General features: G+C 49.1%; 1 protein-coding gene across 1 annotated transcript in view; it reads right to left on the bottom strand.

Moving 5' to 3' along the window:
• UBASH3B (ubiquitin associated and SH3 domain containing B) overlaps positions 1–19,273 on the bottom strand; it is a 484,216-nt gene that overhangs the window by 221,462 nt on the left and 243,481 nt on the right. Inside the window, exon 2 of the mRNA XM_069614082.1 lies at positions 3,676–3,729. Within this exon, the coding sequence (XP_069470183.1) occupies positions 3,676–3,729 (54 nt within the window). The remainder of the gene's footprint in view (positions 1–3,675; positions 3,730–19,273) is intronic.

Genomic DNA, 19,273 nt, shown 5'->3' with positions numbered 1-19,273 from the left:
AGGGCCATCACGAGAGGGGTGTAGGGAGGGCAAACTGCCCCGGGCCTCGCGCTTGTTGGGGGCCTCGAGGCCCCCTCTCCTAAGGAGAAGGCAGCACAGTCTCCTGTGTCCTTAATTCACACGGGGGACTGTGCTGTCTCCTCTCTGCCCCCGCAATCATTTTGCTGTTTGTTGCAAAGCCGTTTGGCTCTGCAACAAACAGCAAAATGATGGGAGACAGCAGGGCTCAGAAGTGAGCTCTGCTGCCTCTCGTTATTCTGCTGACAATGTAGACATGCTGAATGACACGAGAGGGCTCCTCTCCTGTCAGTCGGCGTGTTCACGTTGCTCAGTGTGATTGAACACGCTGACTGATATGAGAGGAGTTCTCTCCTGTCAGACAACATGCCCTGTGTCTCTCCTCCCGTTTGATTTCCTCTGCGCCCTGCGCTCTCCTTGGTCTCTCCTCTGCCTGTGCATCTAATGTCACCCACCCCAAGTCTCCTTTTTCACTTTCATCTCCGTTTCTTTGTGTTCTCCCATGTCATGCTCATTCCTCGGTCTCCCTCCACTCCAGGTGGGCTTTCTCCACATCCCCGTCCCTGTGTCTCTCTCCTCTCCCTGTTACTTGGCTTTCTCCTGCATCCTGCTCACCCCGGTGTCTCAATCCTTCACTGTTATTTTGAATTGTTCCACATTCTGCTCACCCCTTTTTACTCCCTCCTCTTCCCTTTGTCACTCTACGCTCTCTCTGGTACTTTGCTTTCCCCCGTGTTCTCTTCTACCTGTTACTTGGGTTTACACCACATCCTCTTCCCCCTTTGTCTCCCTCCTCTCACATCCTCCCCTCCCTTTTGTCTCCCTTCTCTCACATCCTTCTCCCCCCTTTGTCTCCCTCCTCCCACGTCCTTCTCTCCCCTTTGTTTCTTTCCTCTCACATCCTCCTCTCCCCGTTGTCCCTCTCTCACATCCTCCTCTCCCCTTTGTCTCTGTCCTATTACATCCACCTCTCCCGCCCTACTTTCCCCTTTGTCTCCCTCCTCTCCCCTTTGTCTCTGTCCTATTACATCCTCCTCTCCCGTTTGTCTCTGCCCTATTACATGTTCCTCTCCCCTTTGTCTCCCTCCTCCCGCATTCTTCTCTCCCCTTTGTTTCTTTCCTCTCACATCCTCCTCTCCACCCTCTTACATCCTCCTCTCCTCCCTTTGTCTCTCCTCTCACATCCTCCTCTCCCATTTGTCTCTCTCCTCTCTCATCCTCCTCTCCTCCCTTTGTCTCTTCTCTCACATCTTCCTCTCCCCTTTGTCTCTGTCCTCTCACATCCTTCTCTCCCCTTTGTCTCTCTCCTCTCACATCCTCCTCTCCCCTTTGTCTTTGTTTTATTCCGTCCACCCCTTTGTCTCCCTCCTCTCACATCCTCCTCTCCCCTTTGTCTGTTTCCTCTTACATCCTCCTCTCCTTCTTTTGTCTCCCTTCCCCCACATCCTCCTCTCCCCTTTGTCTCTGTCCTATTACATCTTACTCTCCATCCTCTCACATCCTTCTCCCCCTTTGTCCGGACCACCTGCCTAGACACCGACCCCGGAATCCCAGAGTGTGCATGTTCTTTGCGGTCTCTGGGGAAGAGTTTGAAACCTCGGCAATGTATGGATTTCTACCCAATTTTGCAAAGAAAGTGCTGTAAAATGTATAATTTTAACCCATTGTTTCAAACATTTTCTGGGGAGTGAGAAACCTCCCCCTCAAGCAACCCTTGTTTGGTTTGGGCTCCCTCACTGTGCTCTGTCGATCCTGCCAATTGGCACAAACATTTAAGCCTCTTAAGTTCAGAAATAAATGTACCAGCCTCCACTGTACATCACCTGTCACTGTGTATGATGTGTGTTTAATGCGCACACAGGGGCAGGGTGCTATTTAATGATATGATATGGCATTTATAACATGCCTGTACACAAGTGTTTCTAGGCGCGACAAGGCAAGAAGGGGGAAACAAAAGAGTAGGACAAAACACAGATCTTACTAGGCCTTGTGTCATTCAGATCGCACAAGAGCAGGGAAGGGGGGAGGGGAGAAGTGCCGAGGGTGGGGTAGGATGCAGAAGTGCAGGAACAAAGGAGAAACAAGAGTGCAGCCAACGGGTGGCAAGTGTAGGCACTCATAAGTGCAGCCAACGGGTGGAGAATAAGTGCAAGAGAGGGACTGTAGGGTTACAGATACAGACCACAAGTGCAGGGGAGCCAAGCGGCAGTGCAGGATTGCAACAGGACACTGGGATGTGTTTTCGGTCTTGAACAATGATTTTCAGAATTTAGGGCAAGTGGCATTGTTGAATTGAGGATGTCTGTGATTTATTAGACAGATAGGGCCAGTAAAATAGTCCTTGTCTGTGCTTCCTCAAACTGAATTACCATACTGTGCCACGTAGGTTTGCGTTAATTTGATACCCTTAGGTATCTATTACATCGAGTGCATGGATCAGGCAGGTGATCAGCAGGGGAGAGGAAGAGAGAAGGTAGAAGCAAAGAGGTCTTGCGTTGCTTCCGGAACCAGAGATGGTTCTGCTCAAGTTTCAGAGAGGCAGGGAGGCTGTTTTCAGAGGGAGGCCCCAGCCAAAGAATGAGATCTGCCCTCAACTCTTTGCTTGGAATAGTGACTGACCCTCAGAGAGTTGGAGGTGGCGGAGTGGAGAGCTCATGCCATCCTATATATCTTTATGCCTATGATACAAAAGTGAGTCTGGCATGAACCTTTCTTCAGTAGAGAAACCTAACTTTGCTGTAGTTGATTTGGGGTTGTAGTAATAAACCATATTTGGGATCCTGCACACAAACTCAAGGGCAGATTTCTCGAGTCTCCTGTTTGCGGAGGTGCCGCCGCTGGCCGAGTGCAAAAAATTGTAAGGGGGCCTCACCAAATGTTTTGCCCCGGGCCTCACCACATCTTCTGATAGCCCTGGGTGGGTGGCTGTGAATGTACTGCACATGTGGAGAGGTAGGGTGCGCCGTGCCTGGGTGCCCAGTGTGTAAATGCTTGCACTTGTGTGCACGTGCATTTGCAGAGTGGAATGTGTGATGGGTGTGAGTTTGTCACGAGGGTAAGATGAAGCTTTGAGGTGGGTGGCTGTGATTTCAGTGCAGAGTCCTTTGAAAGAAATTCTCTGGGGTATGGGGAGCCAGTGATCTGGGCGAGAGCGGGGGTGGTGGGGGGAGGGGTGCATGTGTGGGTGGAGGATGAGTCCAGCTGCTGCATTTTGCTTGCAGGGGGGCAAGGGTGATGTTGGGGAGTCCAGTGAGGAGAACATTTCCATAGTCCAGCTTCAAGAGAACCAGTATAATGCAAGGAGAACAGTTTGCACTACAACACAATGAGCATAACACACCTTACACAAGTTAGCTTGACGTGTGAAGAAATGAGTTTAACGCATGCAAGAAGGATATCGCTCAGGACCCCATCCTAAGCCAGTGTGTGGGGCTTCCCCACACCGGCCACTCGACCGGGTACATCTATAAAACTGGATGACACCCGCTCAACCAACAGGCCCAGTGGCAGTGCCAACTCTTCAGGTTCTGGGCAGGCGGCGCCCTGAAAGGCGTCATGTGAAAGGTCAGAGGCGGCGTTTCAGGGGGGAACTTGGGCTAGTGCTGTGGGGCGTCATATGTAAAAGGTCAGAGGCGGCGTAGTGCTGTGGGGACTTACCAGTCACAGGCGGCCTGTACGCTTCTTCCCCCGGTGGAGGCCAGAGCTTTCTGTCTAAAATGGAGAAAAAGCAGAAGGGGCTGCGCGTTAATGACTCTGCGCTGCATGTTGTTATTATATTATATGACAGACCCCAGATACACGCCCCCCATGAAGACAGACCAAGAAAGGCCGGATTTCACGCCCCCACGCCACGTGCACCGAATTATACAGAAAAACTAACAACGAAACAGTAGCTTCTCATTTACAAGAGGCCATTATTACAAAAAACACAGAATGTGAAATAACATTTCCAAGGACATGCAAACGGACGGTGCACCAGAGCACACACCAGAGCACACACCAGAGCACACGGACCTGCACGGGGCACAGGGGATCTCGGGGATCCTTCGAATTGTTATGATCTAAAAAACATTCCTTAATTCTCCATGACTTTCAGGTTTGCAGAAGATGGTTGAGCCCACACACTCACCGGCTGACTCATTCAGTCTCCAGGGCCACAGGCAGGACCACCCCCGGGGCACTAACAAGCAAGCTCGCCAGCTTACCCTCAAAGACCACAGGCAGGTTCCCCCCACGGGGCACTAACAAGCAAGCTCACCAGTTTACCCTCAAAGACCACAGGCAGGTCACTCCACGGGCCACTAACATTTAAGCTCGCCAACGTACCTTCAAAGACCACAGGCAGGACCACCCCCGGGGCACTAACAAGCAAGCTCGCCAGCTTACCCTCAAAGACCACAGGCAGGTCCCCCCACAGGGCACTAACAAGCAATCTCAACAGCTTACCCTCAAAGACCACAGGCAGGTCACTCCACGGGCCACTAACATGCAAGCTTACCAACGTACCCTCAAAGACCACAGGCAGGACCACCCCCGGGGCACTAACAAGCAACCTCGCCAGCTTACCCTCAAAGACCACAGGCAGATCCCCCCACGGGGCACTAACAAGCAATCTCGCCAGCTTACCCTCAAAGACAACAGGCAGGTCACTCCACGGGCCACTAACATGCAAGCTCGCCAACGTACCCTCAAAGACCACAGGCAGGACCACCCCCGGGGCACTAGCAAGCAAGCTCGCCAGCTTACCCTTCAAGACCACAGGCAGGTCCCCCCATGGGGCACTAACAAGCAATCTCAACAGCTTACCCTCAAAGACCAAAGGCAGGTCACTCCACGGGCCACTAACATGCAAGCTCGCCAACGTACCCTCAAAGACCACAGGCAGGACCACCCCCGGGGCACTAACAAGCAAGCTCGCCAGCTTACCCTCAAAGACCACAGGCAGGTTCCCCCCACGGGGCACTAACAAGCAAGCTCGCCAGCTTATCCTCAAAGACCACAGGCAGGTCCCCCCACGGGGCACTAACAAGCAAGCTCGCCAGCTTACCCTCAAAGACCCCAGGCAGGACCACCCCCGGGGCACTAACAAACAAGCTCGCCAGCTTACCCTCAAAGACCACAGGCAGGTTCCCCCCACGGGGCACTAACAAGCAAGCTCACCAGCTTACCCTCAAAGACCACAGGCAGGTCCCCCCACGGGGCACTAACAAGCAAGCTCACCAGCTTACCCTCAAAGACCACAGGCAGGTCCCCCCACAGGGCACTAACAAGCAAGCTCGCCAGCTTGCCCTCAAAGACCACAGGCAGGTCCCCCCACGGGGCACTAACAAGCAAGCTCGCCAGCTTACCCTCAAAGACCCCAGGCAGGACCACCCCCGGGGCACTAACAAGCAAGCTTGCCAGCTTACCCTCAAAGACCACAGGCAGGTTCCCCCCACGGGGCACTAACAAGCAAGCTCACCAGCTTACCCTCAAAGACCACAGGCAGGTCCCCCCACGGGGCACTAACAAGCAAGCTCGCCAGCTTACCCTCAAAGACCACAGGCAGGTCCCCCCACGGGGCACTAACAAGCAAGCTCACCAGCTTAACCTCAAAGACCACAGGCAGGTCCCCCCACGGGGCACTAACAAGCAAGCTCGCCAGCTTACCCTCAAAGACCACAGGCAGGTCACTCCACGGGCCACTAACATGCAAGCTCGCCAACGTACCCTCAAAGACCACAGGCAGGACCACCCCCGGGGCTCTAACAAGCAAGCTCGCCAGCTTACCCTTCAAGACCATAGGCAGGTCCCCCCACGGGACACTAACAAGCAAGCTCACCAGCTTACCCTCAAAGATCACAGGCAGGACCACCCCCGGGGCACTAACAAGCAAGCTCGACATCTTACCGTCAAAGACCACCAGCAAGTCACCCCATGGGCCACTAACATGCAAGCTGGCCAACATGCACCCAAAGACCACAGACAGGTTTCCCCACCGGGCACTAACAAGCAAGCTCGACAACTAACCCTCAAATACCATAGGCAGGACACCCCACTGGGCACTAAGAAGCAAGCTCACCAACTTACACTGAAAGGCCACAGGCAGGTCACCCCACGGGGCACTAACAAGCAAGCTCACCAGCTTACCCTCAAAGACCACAGGCAGGTCCCCCCACGGGGCACTAACAAGCAAGCTCACCAGCTTACCCTCAAAGACCCCAGGCAGGACCACCCCCGGGGCACTAACAAGCAAGCTCGCCAGCTTACCCTCAAAGACCACAGGCAGGTTCCCCCCACGGGGCACTAACAAGCAAGCTCACCAGCTTACCCTCAAAGACCACAGGCAGGTCCCCCCACGGGGCACTAACAAGCAAGCTCGCCAGCTTACCCTCAAAGACCACAGGCAGGTCCCCCCACGGGGCACTAACAAGCAAGCTCGCCAGCTTGCCCTCAAAGACCACAGGCAGGTCCCCCCACGGGGCACTAACAAGCAAGCTCACCAGCTTACCCTCAAAGACCACAGGCAGGTCCCCCCACGGGGCACTAACAAGCAAGCTCACCAGCTTAACCTCAAAGACCACAGGCAGGTCACTCCACGGGGCACTAACATGCAAGCTCGCCAACGTACCCTCAAAGACCACAGGCAGGACCACCCCCGGGGCACTAACAAGCAAGCTCGCCAGCTTACCCTTCAAGACCATAGGCAGGTCCCCCCACGGGACACTAACAAGCAAGCTCACCAGCTTACCCTCAAAGATCACAACCAGGACCACCCCCGGGGCACTAACAAGCAAGCTCGACATCTTACCGTCAAAGACCACCAGCAAGTCACCCCATGGGCCACTAACATGCAAGCTGGCCAACATGCACCCAAAGACCACAGACAGGTTCCCCCACCGGGCACTAACAAGCAAGCTCGACAACTAACCCTCAAATACCATAGGCAGGACACCCCACTGGGCACTAAGAAGCAAGCTCACCAACTTACACTGAAAGGCCACAGGCAGGTCACCCCACGGGGAACTAACGAGCAAGCTCGACAAAGTACCCTCAAAGGCATGGGGAGTAAAAATAAAGAAAGGTGTTGGAGAAGTAATAATAATGATAACAAATGAGGAGGGACATTTACTAGCATTAATAATAATGGTATTAATAATAATAATAATAATAATAATAATAATAGCAACAATAGAGTTGGGGCCTGCAGAAAGTATAACAATGAAGGATTAAGGAGTAATAACAAGCATGAGGACTAGTAATAATAATAGCAGAAGGGAAAGGCATAATAAATAAAAAGAAGGGGGGACAATTATTATAAATAGTAATAATAACAACCACAACAATAAAGACTGGCCTGGGGAGTATTAATAATTATAATAGAGACAGGGCCTGGGTGAGTAATAATAATTATAATAGAGACATGGCCTGGGAGAGTAATAATAATTATAATAAAGACAGGTCATGGGGAGTAGTAATAATATTTATAATATAGACATGGCCTGGGGAGTAATAATAATTATAATAAAGACAGGGCATAGGGAGTAATAATAATTATAATAGTGACATGGCCTGGGAGAGTAATAATACGTATAATAGAGGCAGGGCCTGGGAGAGTAATAATACGTATAATAGAGACAGCGCCTGGGAGAGTGATAATAATTATAATAGAGACAGGGCCTGGGAGAGTAATAATAATTATAATAAAGACAGGTCATGGGGAGTAGTAATAATATTTATAATATAGACATGGCCTGGGGAGTAATAATAATTATAATAAAGACAGGGCCTGGGAGAGTAATAATAATTATAATAAAGACAGGGCATAGGGAGTAATAATAATTATAATAGAAACAGGGCCTGGGGAGTAATAATAATTATAATAGCGACAGGGCCTGGGAGAGTAATAATAATTATAATAAAGACAGGTCATGGGGAGTAGTAATAATATTTATAATATAGACATGGCCTGGGGAGTAATAATAATTATAATAAAGACAGGGCATAGGGAGTAATAATAATTATAATAGTGGCATGGCCTGGGAGAGTAATAATACGTATAATAGAGGCAGGGCCTGGGAGAGTAATAATACGTATAATAGAGACAGCGCCTGGGAGAGTGATAATTATAATAGCGACAGGGCCTGGGAGAGTAATAATAATTATAATAAAGACAGGTCATGGGGAGTAGTAATAATATTTATAATATAGACATGGCCTGGGGAGTAATAATAATTATAATAAAGACAGGGCCTGGGAGAGTAATAATAATTATAATAAAGACAGGGCATAGGGAGTAATAATAATTATAATAGAAACAGGGCCTGGGGAGTAATAATAATTATAATAGCGACAGGGCCTGGGAGAGTAATAATAATTATAATAAAGACAGGTCATGGGGAGTGGTAATAATATTTATAATATAGACATGGCCTGGGGAGTAATAATAATTATAATAAAGACAGGGCATAGGGAGTAATAATAATTATAATAGTGACATGGCCTGGGAGAGTAATAATACGTATAATAGAGGCAGGGCCTGGGAGAGTAATAATACGTATAATAGAGACAGCGCCTGGGAGAGTGATAATAATTATAATAGCGACAGGGCCTGGGAGAGTAATAATAATTATAATAAAGACAGGTCATGGGGAGTAGTAATAATATTTATAATATAGACATAGCCTGGGGAGTAATAATAATTATAATAAAGACAGGGCCTGGGAGAGTAATAATAATTATAATAAAGACAGGGCATAGGGAGTAATAATAATTATAATAGAAACAGGGCCTGGGAAGTAATAATAATTATAATAGCGACAGGGTCTGGGAGAGTAATAATAATTATAATAAAGACAGGTCATGGGGAGTAGTAATAATATTTATAATATAGACATGGCCTGGGGAGTAATAATAATTATAATAAAGACAGGGCATAGGGAGTAATAATAATTATAATAGTGACATGGCCTGGGAGAGTAATAATACGTATAATAGAGACAGCGCCTGGGAGAGTGATAATAATTATAATAGAGACAGGGCCTGAGGAGTAATAATAATTAGAATAGAGGCAGTTCCTGGGAGAGCAGTAATAATTATAATAGAGATAGAGCCTTGGGAGTAATAATAATTATAATAGAGACAGGGCATGGGGAGTGTTAGGGAGAATTATCTTAAAAGGCTAATTACCCTTACCTATAGAGTCCCCCAACAGCTTTGCTGGATTTGAAGCGTTTATTTTTTTCTCCTGCTAAGAGAGAGACTCTTTTTTCCACTTTTAGACATGTTGCTGATATGTGTTTTAGGCTATTTTTGTGCTTATGGTCTATGGGGTTTTTCTCACCCTCATAGGTATCATCTTTTTACATGTGTGTTACACAGCACCCTCAGTGCAGTAACACAGGTGTGTCATAGTGACCCCCCAGTATAGACTCCATACCCTGGGACTGACTACTGTCTCCCAGGGCATGCAAAGTTACCATTGACTTTGCTAGCATATAGTTATGAACAAAACCAGTACAACCCATCTTACTATGGAGGTACTGGGAAGGGTTAATAGTTTTTCCCTGGTGTTTAATTTCGAGAGGGTACTGTCCAGTCCCTCTCTCCAAAGTTTCTGGCTGGTGGCAGTGGTTACTACCAGAAATATTCGACTGTGAATATTTTCCTATGGGATTTTCCCATTATTCGAGTCTACCACTTTTACTGACAGCCTCTAACATACCGCCGGGTTATCTTAATATTAACTTTACTCCAGTGTTTTTTTTTTCCCCAGATCTTTAATAATATTTCTTTCTCGTGTTGCTCTCTGTAATCCTAAACGAGGTCGGGCCCTTTGTTTGTCCTTTTGGCGGGCTTCTGGACAGAAGCCCTCCTTTAGGCACCAGTGAGTCTGCGGTAGACAGAATGTGTGGGAGGGGGAATAGGCACCCTGGACGGGGTTACCTAGGCAACACAAGTCACACCCTGCCCCGATAGGCTGGGGGGTTATCCCGCCAGGAGAGCCACCCCACTGCATGAGTGACAGCTAGGCTGTATGAATGGGGGTTTTTCTGCATAAAAGCAGGGATCTGAGGACTGGAGGTCAAGACGTCGCCACTGGAACTAAGAAACCCGAAGAGGAGAGAAGCTGAAGACATCTGCAATGACTGAACCACCGGTGAAGCCCTGCTGCAGATCCTCACCACTTTTCTCCAACGACAAGAGAAGATCTTCACCTGCAAGAGCCTTCTTCCCTTGAGCTGGTGGGGCCAACCAGTTCGCCAATCGCCTTCCAGGACCTGCCTTGGTCGAATCGCCAGTGCCCAGCACTAGGAGACCAGATAGCCAGGCACCCGTCCACCCGGACTACGATTTAAAGGAGCGTACCTTTTATTCCATTTTGGCATCACCGCGTCTGGCTTCATCCCTGGGCAGTGCAGTGACTCGAACCTTCCTCCACGACGAGAGCCTCTCTTCCTCTGCTGGATCTCCCGAACTAACAATAAAGGCAGGAGCAGGAGGATTAGTATAATCGCTTTTCTTCGAAGTTGATGTCGGCTCCTCCACTTCTGCGGGGTACAGTATTCTAAATCCGATGACCTTGGAAGGATGAAGGCTGCATCAGTCATTTAGGGATTGTAATACCCTCAGTGGCAACATGCTTGCCTTGGAAGCAAGACGACAAGAAGCAACACAGGTTCGATCCCCAGGTCCGTGCTTAGAAACCTCCGAGTATTTAAGCACGTTATAAATACGCAACTAAGACAACAAAAACAAAAAATCTGTAACAGCGCCTTGATACCCCTGGGCTGTGTGAGCGCTTTAAAAATGCAAATAAAATATAATGTGGCCACCGGTAACATAGATCTTGGCGACAAGTGTGTAACACGTTCACCATCTAATGCTGTCATTTTACAGAAAATCATTGAAACCTGTCATTCAAGTAAAAAAACACAACGTGAAAAATAAACATGCTGAAAAGAAGGTTAATACATGTATGAGAAGGCGCGGCCTCTGCATCCAGTTTTCCTGAACTTTGTGATGGACGAGGCTTCTGGCTGTGGATGGACGCTGAGAGCATCTTACCCACAACTTGTCCCTCCCGTGCCATTAAAGGCGAAATGTGTCACACAAAGGGACGTGAATTTACCCACCCATGACAGGCAGCTAATCCGGGGTGGGGGAGAGGGCGGGGGGGGGGGGGGGTGGGGAGAGATACAGGCCGAGGAGCTTGTGTACAGCGGGGCTTCATGCCCTCTGGGGCCTCGATTCTGGAAAAGCATAGCTGGGTGAGTTTCGCCCTCAGGTGGAAAATTGAGCCTTGAGTAGCCTGCTACTCACCCCAAAGCCCAAACACCTACAAAGTTCAAACCAGAAACTTGACGGCCCAACCATCAGACCAGACACATTATTGCAAAGCAGTTTCCAAATTATGCACCCAGAAAATATCCTAAAACTCATGGATGTAATGTCCAGAATGAAATGGTGCCCACTGGCCCCCAAAGAAGACTAGCTTGGAAGAAGAGCGTTAAATAGCGCGTATGGCCACCAAAGGCAGCCGTGCAGTGGCCGCACGGTGCACGCTCCCGCTAAATTCACGCTCCCGCCCTGAAACGTCTCCAGCACCGGTGTGGCGCTATTCTTGGAGGTCGCAAGAGCAAAGTGAGATGCGTGTGGCGGGGGAAGGCGGCCTTGGAGGCTTCTGCGCAGGGCACAATGGCGGGGCCTTCCGCGTATTCTTGGCCGCGCGCAGCTCGTTCCCTGAAACGATGCCCTTTGTCGTGTGTTCTTGTGTTACAGCCCGTTTTGGTTACCGATTCCGGGGCCTCGAGTGACCGCATCCATTATTCCTGAGCCGAGGGCAGCTGACATTAAGAGTGCGCAACAGATGCGGCAGGCAGGGCATTACACTGGATTAAATGCCCGCCACTCTGGCCTCAGTCATGGCCACTGACGTCCCAGGATTCCGCCAAGTATCAACGACCCACGTCACGGCCCGTGACGTCATTAGCTATGATGCAACTTGTCACTGCATGCCGGGCACTGTGCACAGGTCTTGCCCCAGACAAAGGACTCTGGAGATTTCCCAGTGGTTCTCTGGGCCGGGGTCGCTTTGGGGCGGGTACCAATTTCCTATTCCCATTCTCTTGTGTAAGCAGGGCTGGACTGGCCTATAGGGAACTCTGGAGATTTCCCGGTGGGCCTCTGCACCCTGGGCCTCTTTTCTGTGATATTTCCAAATGTTCTCATAGGAAAAGCATTGGGCTTGCTGAAAATGTGTCATATAGGGCCACTTTGAACCTTATTTCCAGGGCCTCTTTTGGTCCCCAGTAATTAATTCCAGGGCCTCTTTTAGTTCCCAGGCCACCCCTGTGTGTAAGAAACCCCAAACCCAGGGGACGGGCTTGCCTCACTCGCTCTGTGTCACATGGGAACACTGGAAAACCACTTCCAAGGCCACTTTTGGACCCCAGTTCATGGTTCCCAGTCCACCCCCCCCCCGCTTGCACCGTCACAGCGTCTGGAGAGCTGTGCATGTTTTACAGTTGTTCGCTGAATTTAGCACACTATGGAGCTACCACCCCCGTCTCAATCGCTACTCCTATGTGTGCACCTCGCAGTAGTTCAAGGAAAGCTTATGACACAAGAGGGTGCAGATGGTAGCAATCACACCCGCACAGGGGGTCACAGTGCCAACGGCCCGTCAGGCGATGTAGACCGCAGCAAGGCAAGGGCTCAGGGCTGTTACTGGCCCTTTAAACGCCCCTGGGCGGGGGTGATTGCTATTCGCATCCCGGGGTTCCTCGATACGTTATTTTTCTTTAAGCATTTGTAAAGGAGCTGGGCTCTGTGTATAATGCACAAGCCCAATCGGCCACGAAAAAGATCAAAAACAAGATGGCTATAACTATCAGAAAAGGGACTTAGCCCCTTTTTTATTTCCATGGCGGCTGTGGGCAGGAGGCGCACCGACCGGAGCATAAAGCTCCGGTCTAGCCGGTAAGTGGGAAATGTGGGTGCGCGGGGAAGGGGCGTGGCATGTCTTTGGTGGTGGGGAGGAAGATGGGAAGTGAGGAAGCAACAGGTAGAGGCTCCCTGTTGCCTCCCCACAATCAAGATGGCGCCACCTTAGGAACAGCCTTATCTGGCTGAACAATGCGGGTTGTACACAGTGTGTTACCACCCGGTTTTCGAGTCACCTGATTGACTGAGTGCCCATCCCGGGGTGCAAATATATTGTGACGTTTTTAAAATGTGCACAATCGCCTTATTTTAGAGTGCCTACCATCTTCCAGAGATGGGTGAATTATAGATATGGCTTCCAGTTCTTACTGATTTTTACACACGAATACAGACGGAAATCGGTCTGTTTTCTGTTTGTATTTATAACAAAATTGGAAAAAAAATGAAAAACAGGTCTTTCTGTCTGGTTCTCTATGATATCACTCATACACCGCAGGCCAATCGCATTGCAGACTGTCAGCATGGAGAGTGTAAAAGTTGTATAAAAATAGCATTAGAGTTCCTCATATTGCTGACAGCATATATCTCGAGGCAGCAGCAGTCCCAGGAGCATTGGTTTGTTGTTATGGAGAAAATGCAGCTAGCATTTCTTTCCTATATGGCTGCATGTTGCATGTGTGCTTTAATAAATGCATTTTTTATTGGAATAAATGCAGAAAAATACTGGTTGTCAATACGACAAAAAAATAAATGTGAATGAATACAGAAAAAAAGGTCCAAAAATAAATATGGATAAATACAGACGGAAATAAATACCATAAAACCGGAAGCCTTAATTATAGGTTGTTTTTTGGTGTCCTTGAGCCAAATGCCTTCTGTTTGGCCTGGTTTGGCCCACATCAGACAGTGACAATGGAGGCTTGGCACAGAAGACTCGTGTCCGAAGACAGGTTCAGAAACCTTCTTTACCAGAACTTCATGATCCTGGGACAGATAACCTCGTTTACTGCCAAAAAGAAATGCTTGACTACCTTAAAATGGTCAGAAATGTACATCCTGTGGCTTCATGTGTGATCAAATTCAAGATGGACGTCTGGTTTTATGTCACCGCATCTCTTGGTCCCTGATTGGTGTCTGTGGTGGGTTAAAAGAAGGATATGGACACAGGGTGGACTTATTTTAATTGAATGATAAAGAAAAACAGACCTAACTCTCCCTATCACTTTGGGGTAGTTCCCTGCCTCACCAACTACACTAAAGGTTCCCGTCGGTCGTCAAGAAGTCAAAAACAGCAATGTCCTCGATCCAAACCTACCTCCATCTATCCCAACCAATAACTAAACTGCACCAGATGAATGTCTCTCGTTATATGGCCCCCCCTTTGCCTGTTTTTCTTGCGGCTTATTCTCAGGGTTTCTTCTTTTAAACAATGTTCTTGCAAACACAAATGTCGCTCTTTCTCAACAGGTCTCTTTCACTCAACACTTATTACACACGCTGCCTTATCACTTTCTATGAAATGGTTTATCCACTTGTCTTCAAGTAACTTTCTTTGATTTCTCTCTGGGGTGCTTCTAACCCCAAATGTCTTTCTCCTCGGAGTTAATACTTCATACACATAATTATTTTTAAATATTTCCTCTAACGTCGCAATGACTTGGGGGTTCTCTTCCTTTATCACACTTATGACTTTTATCATCCCAACTCGGTAGTACGAGTTTTCCTGGTGGCCTCCCGCCACTCCAGCATACACCGCTACCCAATTTCCTTAGGATTATGCTTGCAGTGATCGGCACTCGTTCAAGTTCTTTGGTCTGCTCTCTTAGCCTAGCTCCAGTCTGGTTTCTCGCTCGCCCTTGGTCTGGCGTGCTTCTTTGCTGCTACCTTCACTGTACGGTGATCCCTGGGAGCTGGTGCCGCTCTCAGCCCTGCTGGTTGTGGCATTGGTGTACGGGCACCCGGCCCAACACGGGATGTCCGTGGTCACACCACCACTTCAGACGCTTCTTGCTCGTCTTGCGACTTCCCCAATGTCTGCCTCTCCTGCCCACCAGCGTATCTGATGAGAATACTTTGCTTCCCGGAGTACTGTGGGTTCCGCAGCATTGCTTGGCTCCACCTCTCCAAGGCGCTCTGACGCAAAAGGGCTTTCCCTGCATACTGTTCTCTCGCTCCTCCTTTCGGGATTCCTCATCCTACTTCCATAGTGCTTTGTTCCTAGAGGGGCATGCCCCTCTTCTTTCCACGGCTTGCTTGAGCCAGCATTGTCTACATCAATATAGGAGTAAGACGCATTGTTTTTGGTATAGGGCAGTCCCATACGGGTGGAAAACGTGTCTTCCAAAGGGAGTTCACCTTGTGAATGGGAGTCCTTGTTCCCTAAGGGGCCATCACATGTCACTAGACCTTCCCAGGTCATGTGAAAGGAGCAAGAGAGCAGAGCTCCACAGGAAAAGGGGAGGAGCTTGAAGCCACAGAGGTAACAGCCTTTGAAAGAAAAGAGAGAAGTTCCCCAAGAATAAGAGATCAAGAGGAGAAGTGGAAGAGCAGGATGAAATAAAAGTTAGGGAACCTTAGCCTGGTGCACGAAGATGAAGAATTGACTTGCTTTACTGAGAGGTTGATGGAGTCGCCTCAAACTCCCACCACTTGGCTGCCATGTAGGGATGCTGGACCCAGAACACACCTACAGACCCCAGAAAGGTGCCTAGAAACAGAGCAGTGTTGATAAACCTCTGGCTGATGAAGCCCACTGTGGGCTGTATCCCAGACACGTGTGGAGACCAGACACAGGAGAGAGATCAACCAGCCTGCCGAGGGCTAGATATCAGACACACGTGGAGACCAGACACAGGAGATAGATCAACCAGCCTGCTGTGGGCTGTATCCCAGAAACGTGTGGAGACCAGACACAGGAGAGAGATCAACCAGCCTGCTGAAGGCTGTATCCCAGACACATGTGGAGACCAGACACAGGAGAGAGATCAACCAGCCTGCTGAAGGCTGTATCCCAGACACATGTGGAGACCAGACACAGGAGAGAGATCAACTAGCCTGCTGAGGGCTGTATCCCAGACACACGTGGAGACCAGACACAGGAGAGAGATCTACCAGCCTGCTGAGGGCTGTATCCCAGACACATGTGGAGACCAGACACAGGAGAGAGATCAACCAGCCTGCTGAAGGCTGTATCCCAGACACATGTGGAGACCAGACACAGGAGAGAGATCAACTAGCTTGCTGAGGGCTGTATCCCAGACACACGTGGAGACCAGACACAGGAGAGAGATCAACCAGCCTGCTGAGGGCTGTATCCCAGACACGTGTGGAGACCAGACACAGGAGAGAGATCAACCAGCCTGCCGAGGGCTAGATATCAGACACACGTGGAGACCAGACACAGGAGATAGATCAACCAGCCTGCTCTGGGCTATATATCAGACACACGTGGAGACCAGACATGGGAGAGAGATCAACCAGCCTGCTGTGAACTGTATCTCAGACACGTGTGGAGACCAGACACAGGACAGAGATCAACCAGCCCACTGTGGGCTGTACCTCAGACACGTGTGGAGATCAGACACAAGAGAGAGATCAACAAGCCTGCTGAGGGCTAAATATCAGACACACGTGGAGACCAGACACAGGAGAGAGATCAGCCAGTCTGCTGTGAGCTATATATCAGACACACATGTAAACCAAACACAGGAGAGAGTTCCACCAGCCTGCTGAGGGCTATATATCAGACACACGTGGAGACCAGACACAGGAGAGAGATCAACCAGCCTGCTGAGGGCTAGATTAGATATCAAACACACGTGGAGACCAGACACAGGAGAGACATCAACCAGCCTGCTGTGAGCTATATATCAGACACGCGTGGAGACCAGACACAGGAGAGAGATCAACCAGCCTGCTGTGAGCTATATATCAGACACACATGTAAACCAAACACAGGAGAGAGATCAACCAGCCTGCTGAGGGCTATATATCAGACACACGTGGAGACCAGACACAGGAGAGAGATCAACCAGCCTGCTGAGGGCTAGATTAGATATCAAACACACGTGGAGACCAGACACAGGAGAGACATCAACCAGCCTGCTGTGAGCTATATATCAGACACACGTGGAGACCAGACACAGGAGAGAGATCAACCAGCCTGCTGTGAGCTATATATCAGACACACGTGGAGACCAGACACAGGAGAGAGATCAACCAGCCTGCTGTGAGCTATATATCAGACACGCGTGGAGACCAGACACATTAGAGAGATCAACCAGTCTGCTGTGGACTGTATGCCAGACACGTGTGGAGCCAAGACACAGGAGAGAGATCAACCAGCATGTTGTGGACTGTATCCCAGACACATGTGGAGCCAAGACACAGGAGAGAGATCAACCAACCTGCTGTGAGCTATTTATCAGACACGCATGGAGACCAGACACAGAAGGAGCGAGATCAACAAGGCTGTGGGCTGTATCTCAGATACGTGTGGGGACCAGACCAGAAGTGGGGAGATCAACGAGCCTGCTGTGGGCTATATCCCAGACACTGGTGGAGACCAGAAAGAGGGAGAAACAACTAAGAGCCTTACAAGGGCTGAAGCTCAGAAACTAAGAGGAGACTGGATGCCAATAATGGCCAGAGGAGATGCTGGCCAGGAGAGAGGGTTATAATGATTCTGCCAGACAAGAACCCGAAGCAGAAGAGAAGAACTGCTTGCTGCCAGGGGTTTCCTGAATGTATTCACTCTTGCCAAGGAGGGAAAGCCATGACTAGAGAGCTAGAACACTAAGGCATGTGGGGGTGCCGACGTTGCTAGCAGGCAAAGTCAATTAGCAAGGTGGCAGCTGTACACCAGAGACAGTGTCAACAGAAAGCACGCTGGGTGGTAATCTCCTGAGACCAGGAAGCCAAAAGCAATCTGGGTGGTATTTTGGTGGTATCCTGAGAATGATTGGAAAAACAGGATGCATGAGGGATGGTTTAACCAAGACTGTTGAAGAGGAAGTGCCAGGTATCATCCGCACCGCAGCCACCCCCTTTGAAGTGCCAGGAATGTTCACACCAAAATATGTGACGTATGGAGAACAGATTAACCAGCAGAGAGCCGCAGTTGGGCTCTGTCCAGTGCCTATCGGAGTAACAGCACCTATTGAAGGACCGACACATCAGCAAACCTGGACAGTAAGGTACCCACTGAGAAGACCATATCTACAGACACAACAAAAGGACATTTGTCAGAATTAAATACCTGAAGAAGCCAAGAAGATACTAAAGGAAGACGAATGGTGATGTCATAAGAAACCAGACTGACACACATATAGAAGTTATAATGACCTGAGAATACTCACAAAGAGACGAAAGACCATGGATAATTGACACCTTGAGCCTAAAATGAGGAATTTGATGTCAAGATGAAGAAACTCATGCCATATGCACGATAAAGACATTAAGCCAGTATAAACGTGCACAGTTACAAGAAACCGCAAGAAGCAGAGAAATCGTGAAGCTTGCTTATGCTTGGTAGTAAAATAGAGTGCAGCAAGCGCCAACTATACATATATCTACCTCAAAAACACTTTATAGATGAGTGTAAATCCTCTACGCACATGAGCAGAATTGAACAGAAGTTACTAAAGGTATCAAGAGGAGAGTGTTGCAGCAAACAAATCAAGAATTAAAGACGGAGAGAAACCCAGCTGAAGGTAACCATGCAAAAAAAAAAAAGGCTGTACCAGGCTGGAATAGGCCTGTAATGGATACAATTAAGAAGAAAAGGAACAGAGTCTCCTGTTCAGCAAGGTCGAGATAAGCCGCAGATGGGAGACGACTGGCAGAACTAAATCAAATACACGAAAATGCATGAAGAAGAGGCCGATTTCACGGTGTCCTAGTCACGTGGCAAGGCGGCAGGAAGGGATGAGACTCTCACAGCTACGCATGGAGCCCTGCCGTACCTATACTCCTTAACTTTCTCAGACCACGAAGCAGACTCCAGGCCAAACTACAAAGCAGTAATTGACACACGGCCACTGAGGTGATGGAGGATTGTAAAATAATAGGAGGGAACCTGGGGTGCAGACTTACTCCCTGCACCCGGCTAAGTGGAAAAGTTTGAGTGGGGTTGATGCCAACCCAATCAGAGTGGACCATGTAATATAAGGTCCCATAGAGAGTAGAGCCAATGGGACGTCGTACTTTTAGTGACGTTTACAGTGGCCAGTTTGAAAGAAGGGCTTAGTTGCCCCACCTGACATTATTATTATCCAATCCCCTCTCCACGTTACCATATACAGATATAGTACCTATGTTAAAGTTACCTTCC

The sequence above is a fragment of the Ambystoma mexicanum genome, chromosome 9, assembly GCF_040938575.1.
Source record: "Ambystoma mexicanum isolate Mex_15411 chromosome 9, UKY_AmexF1_1, whole genome shotgun sequence".
NCBI lineage: Eukaryota > Metazoa > Chordata > Amphibia > Caudata > Ambystomatidae > Ambystoma > Ambystoma mexicanum.
This window is presented reverse-complemented; position numbering and strand designations above follow the sequence as displayed.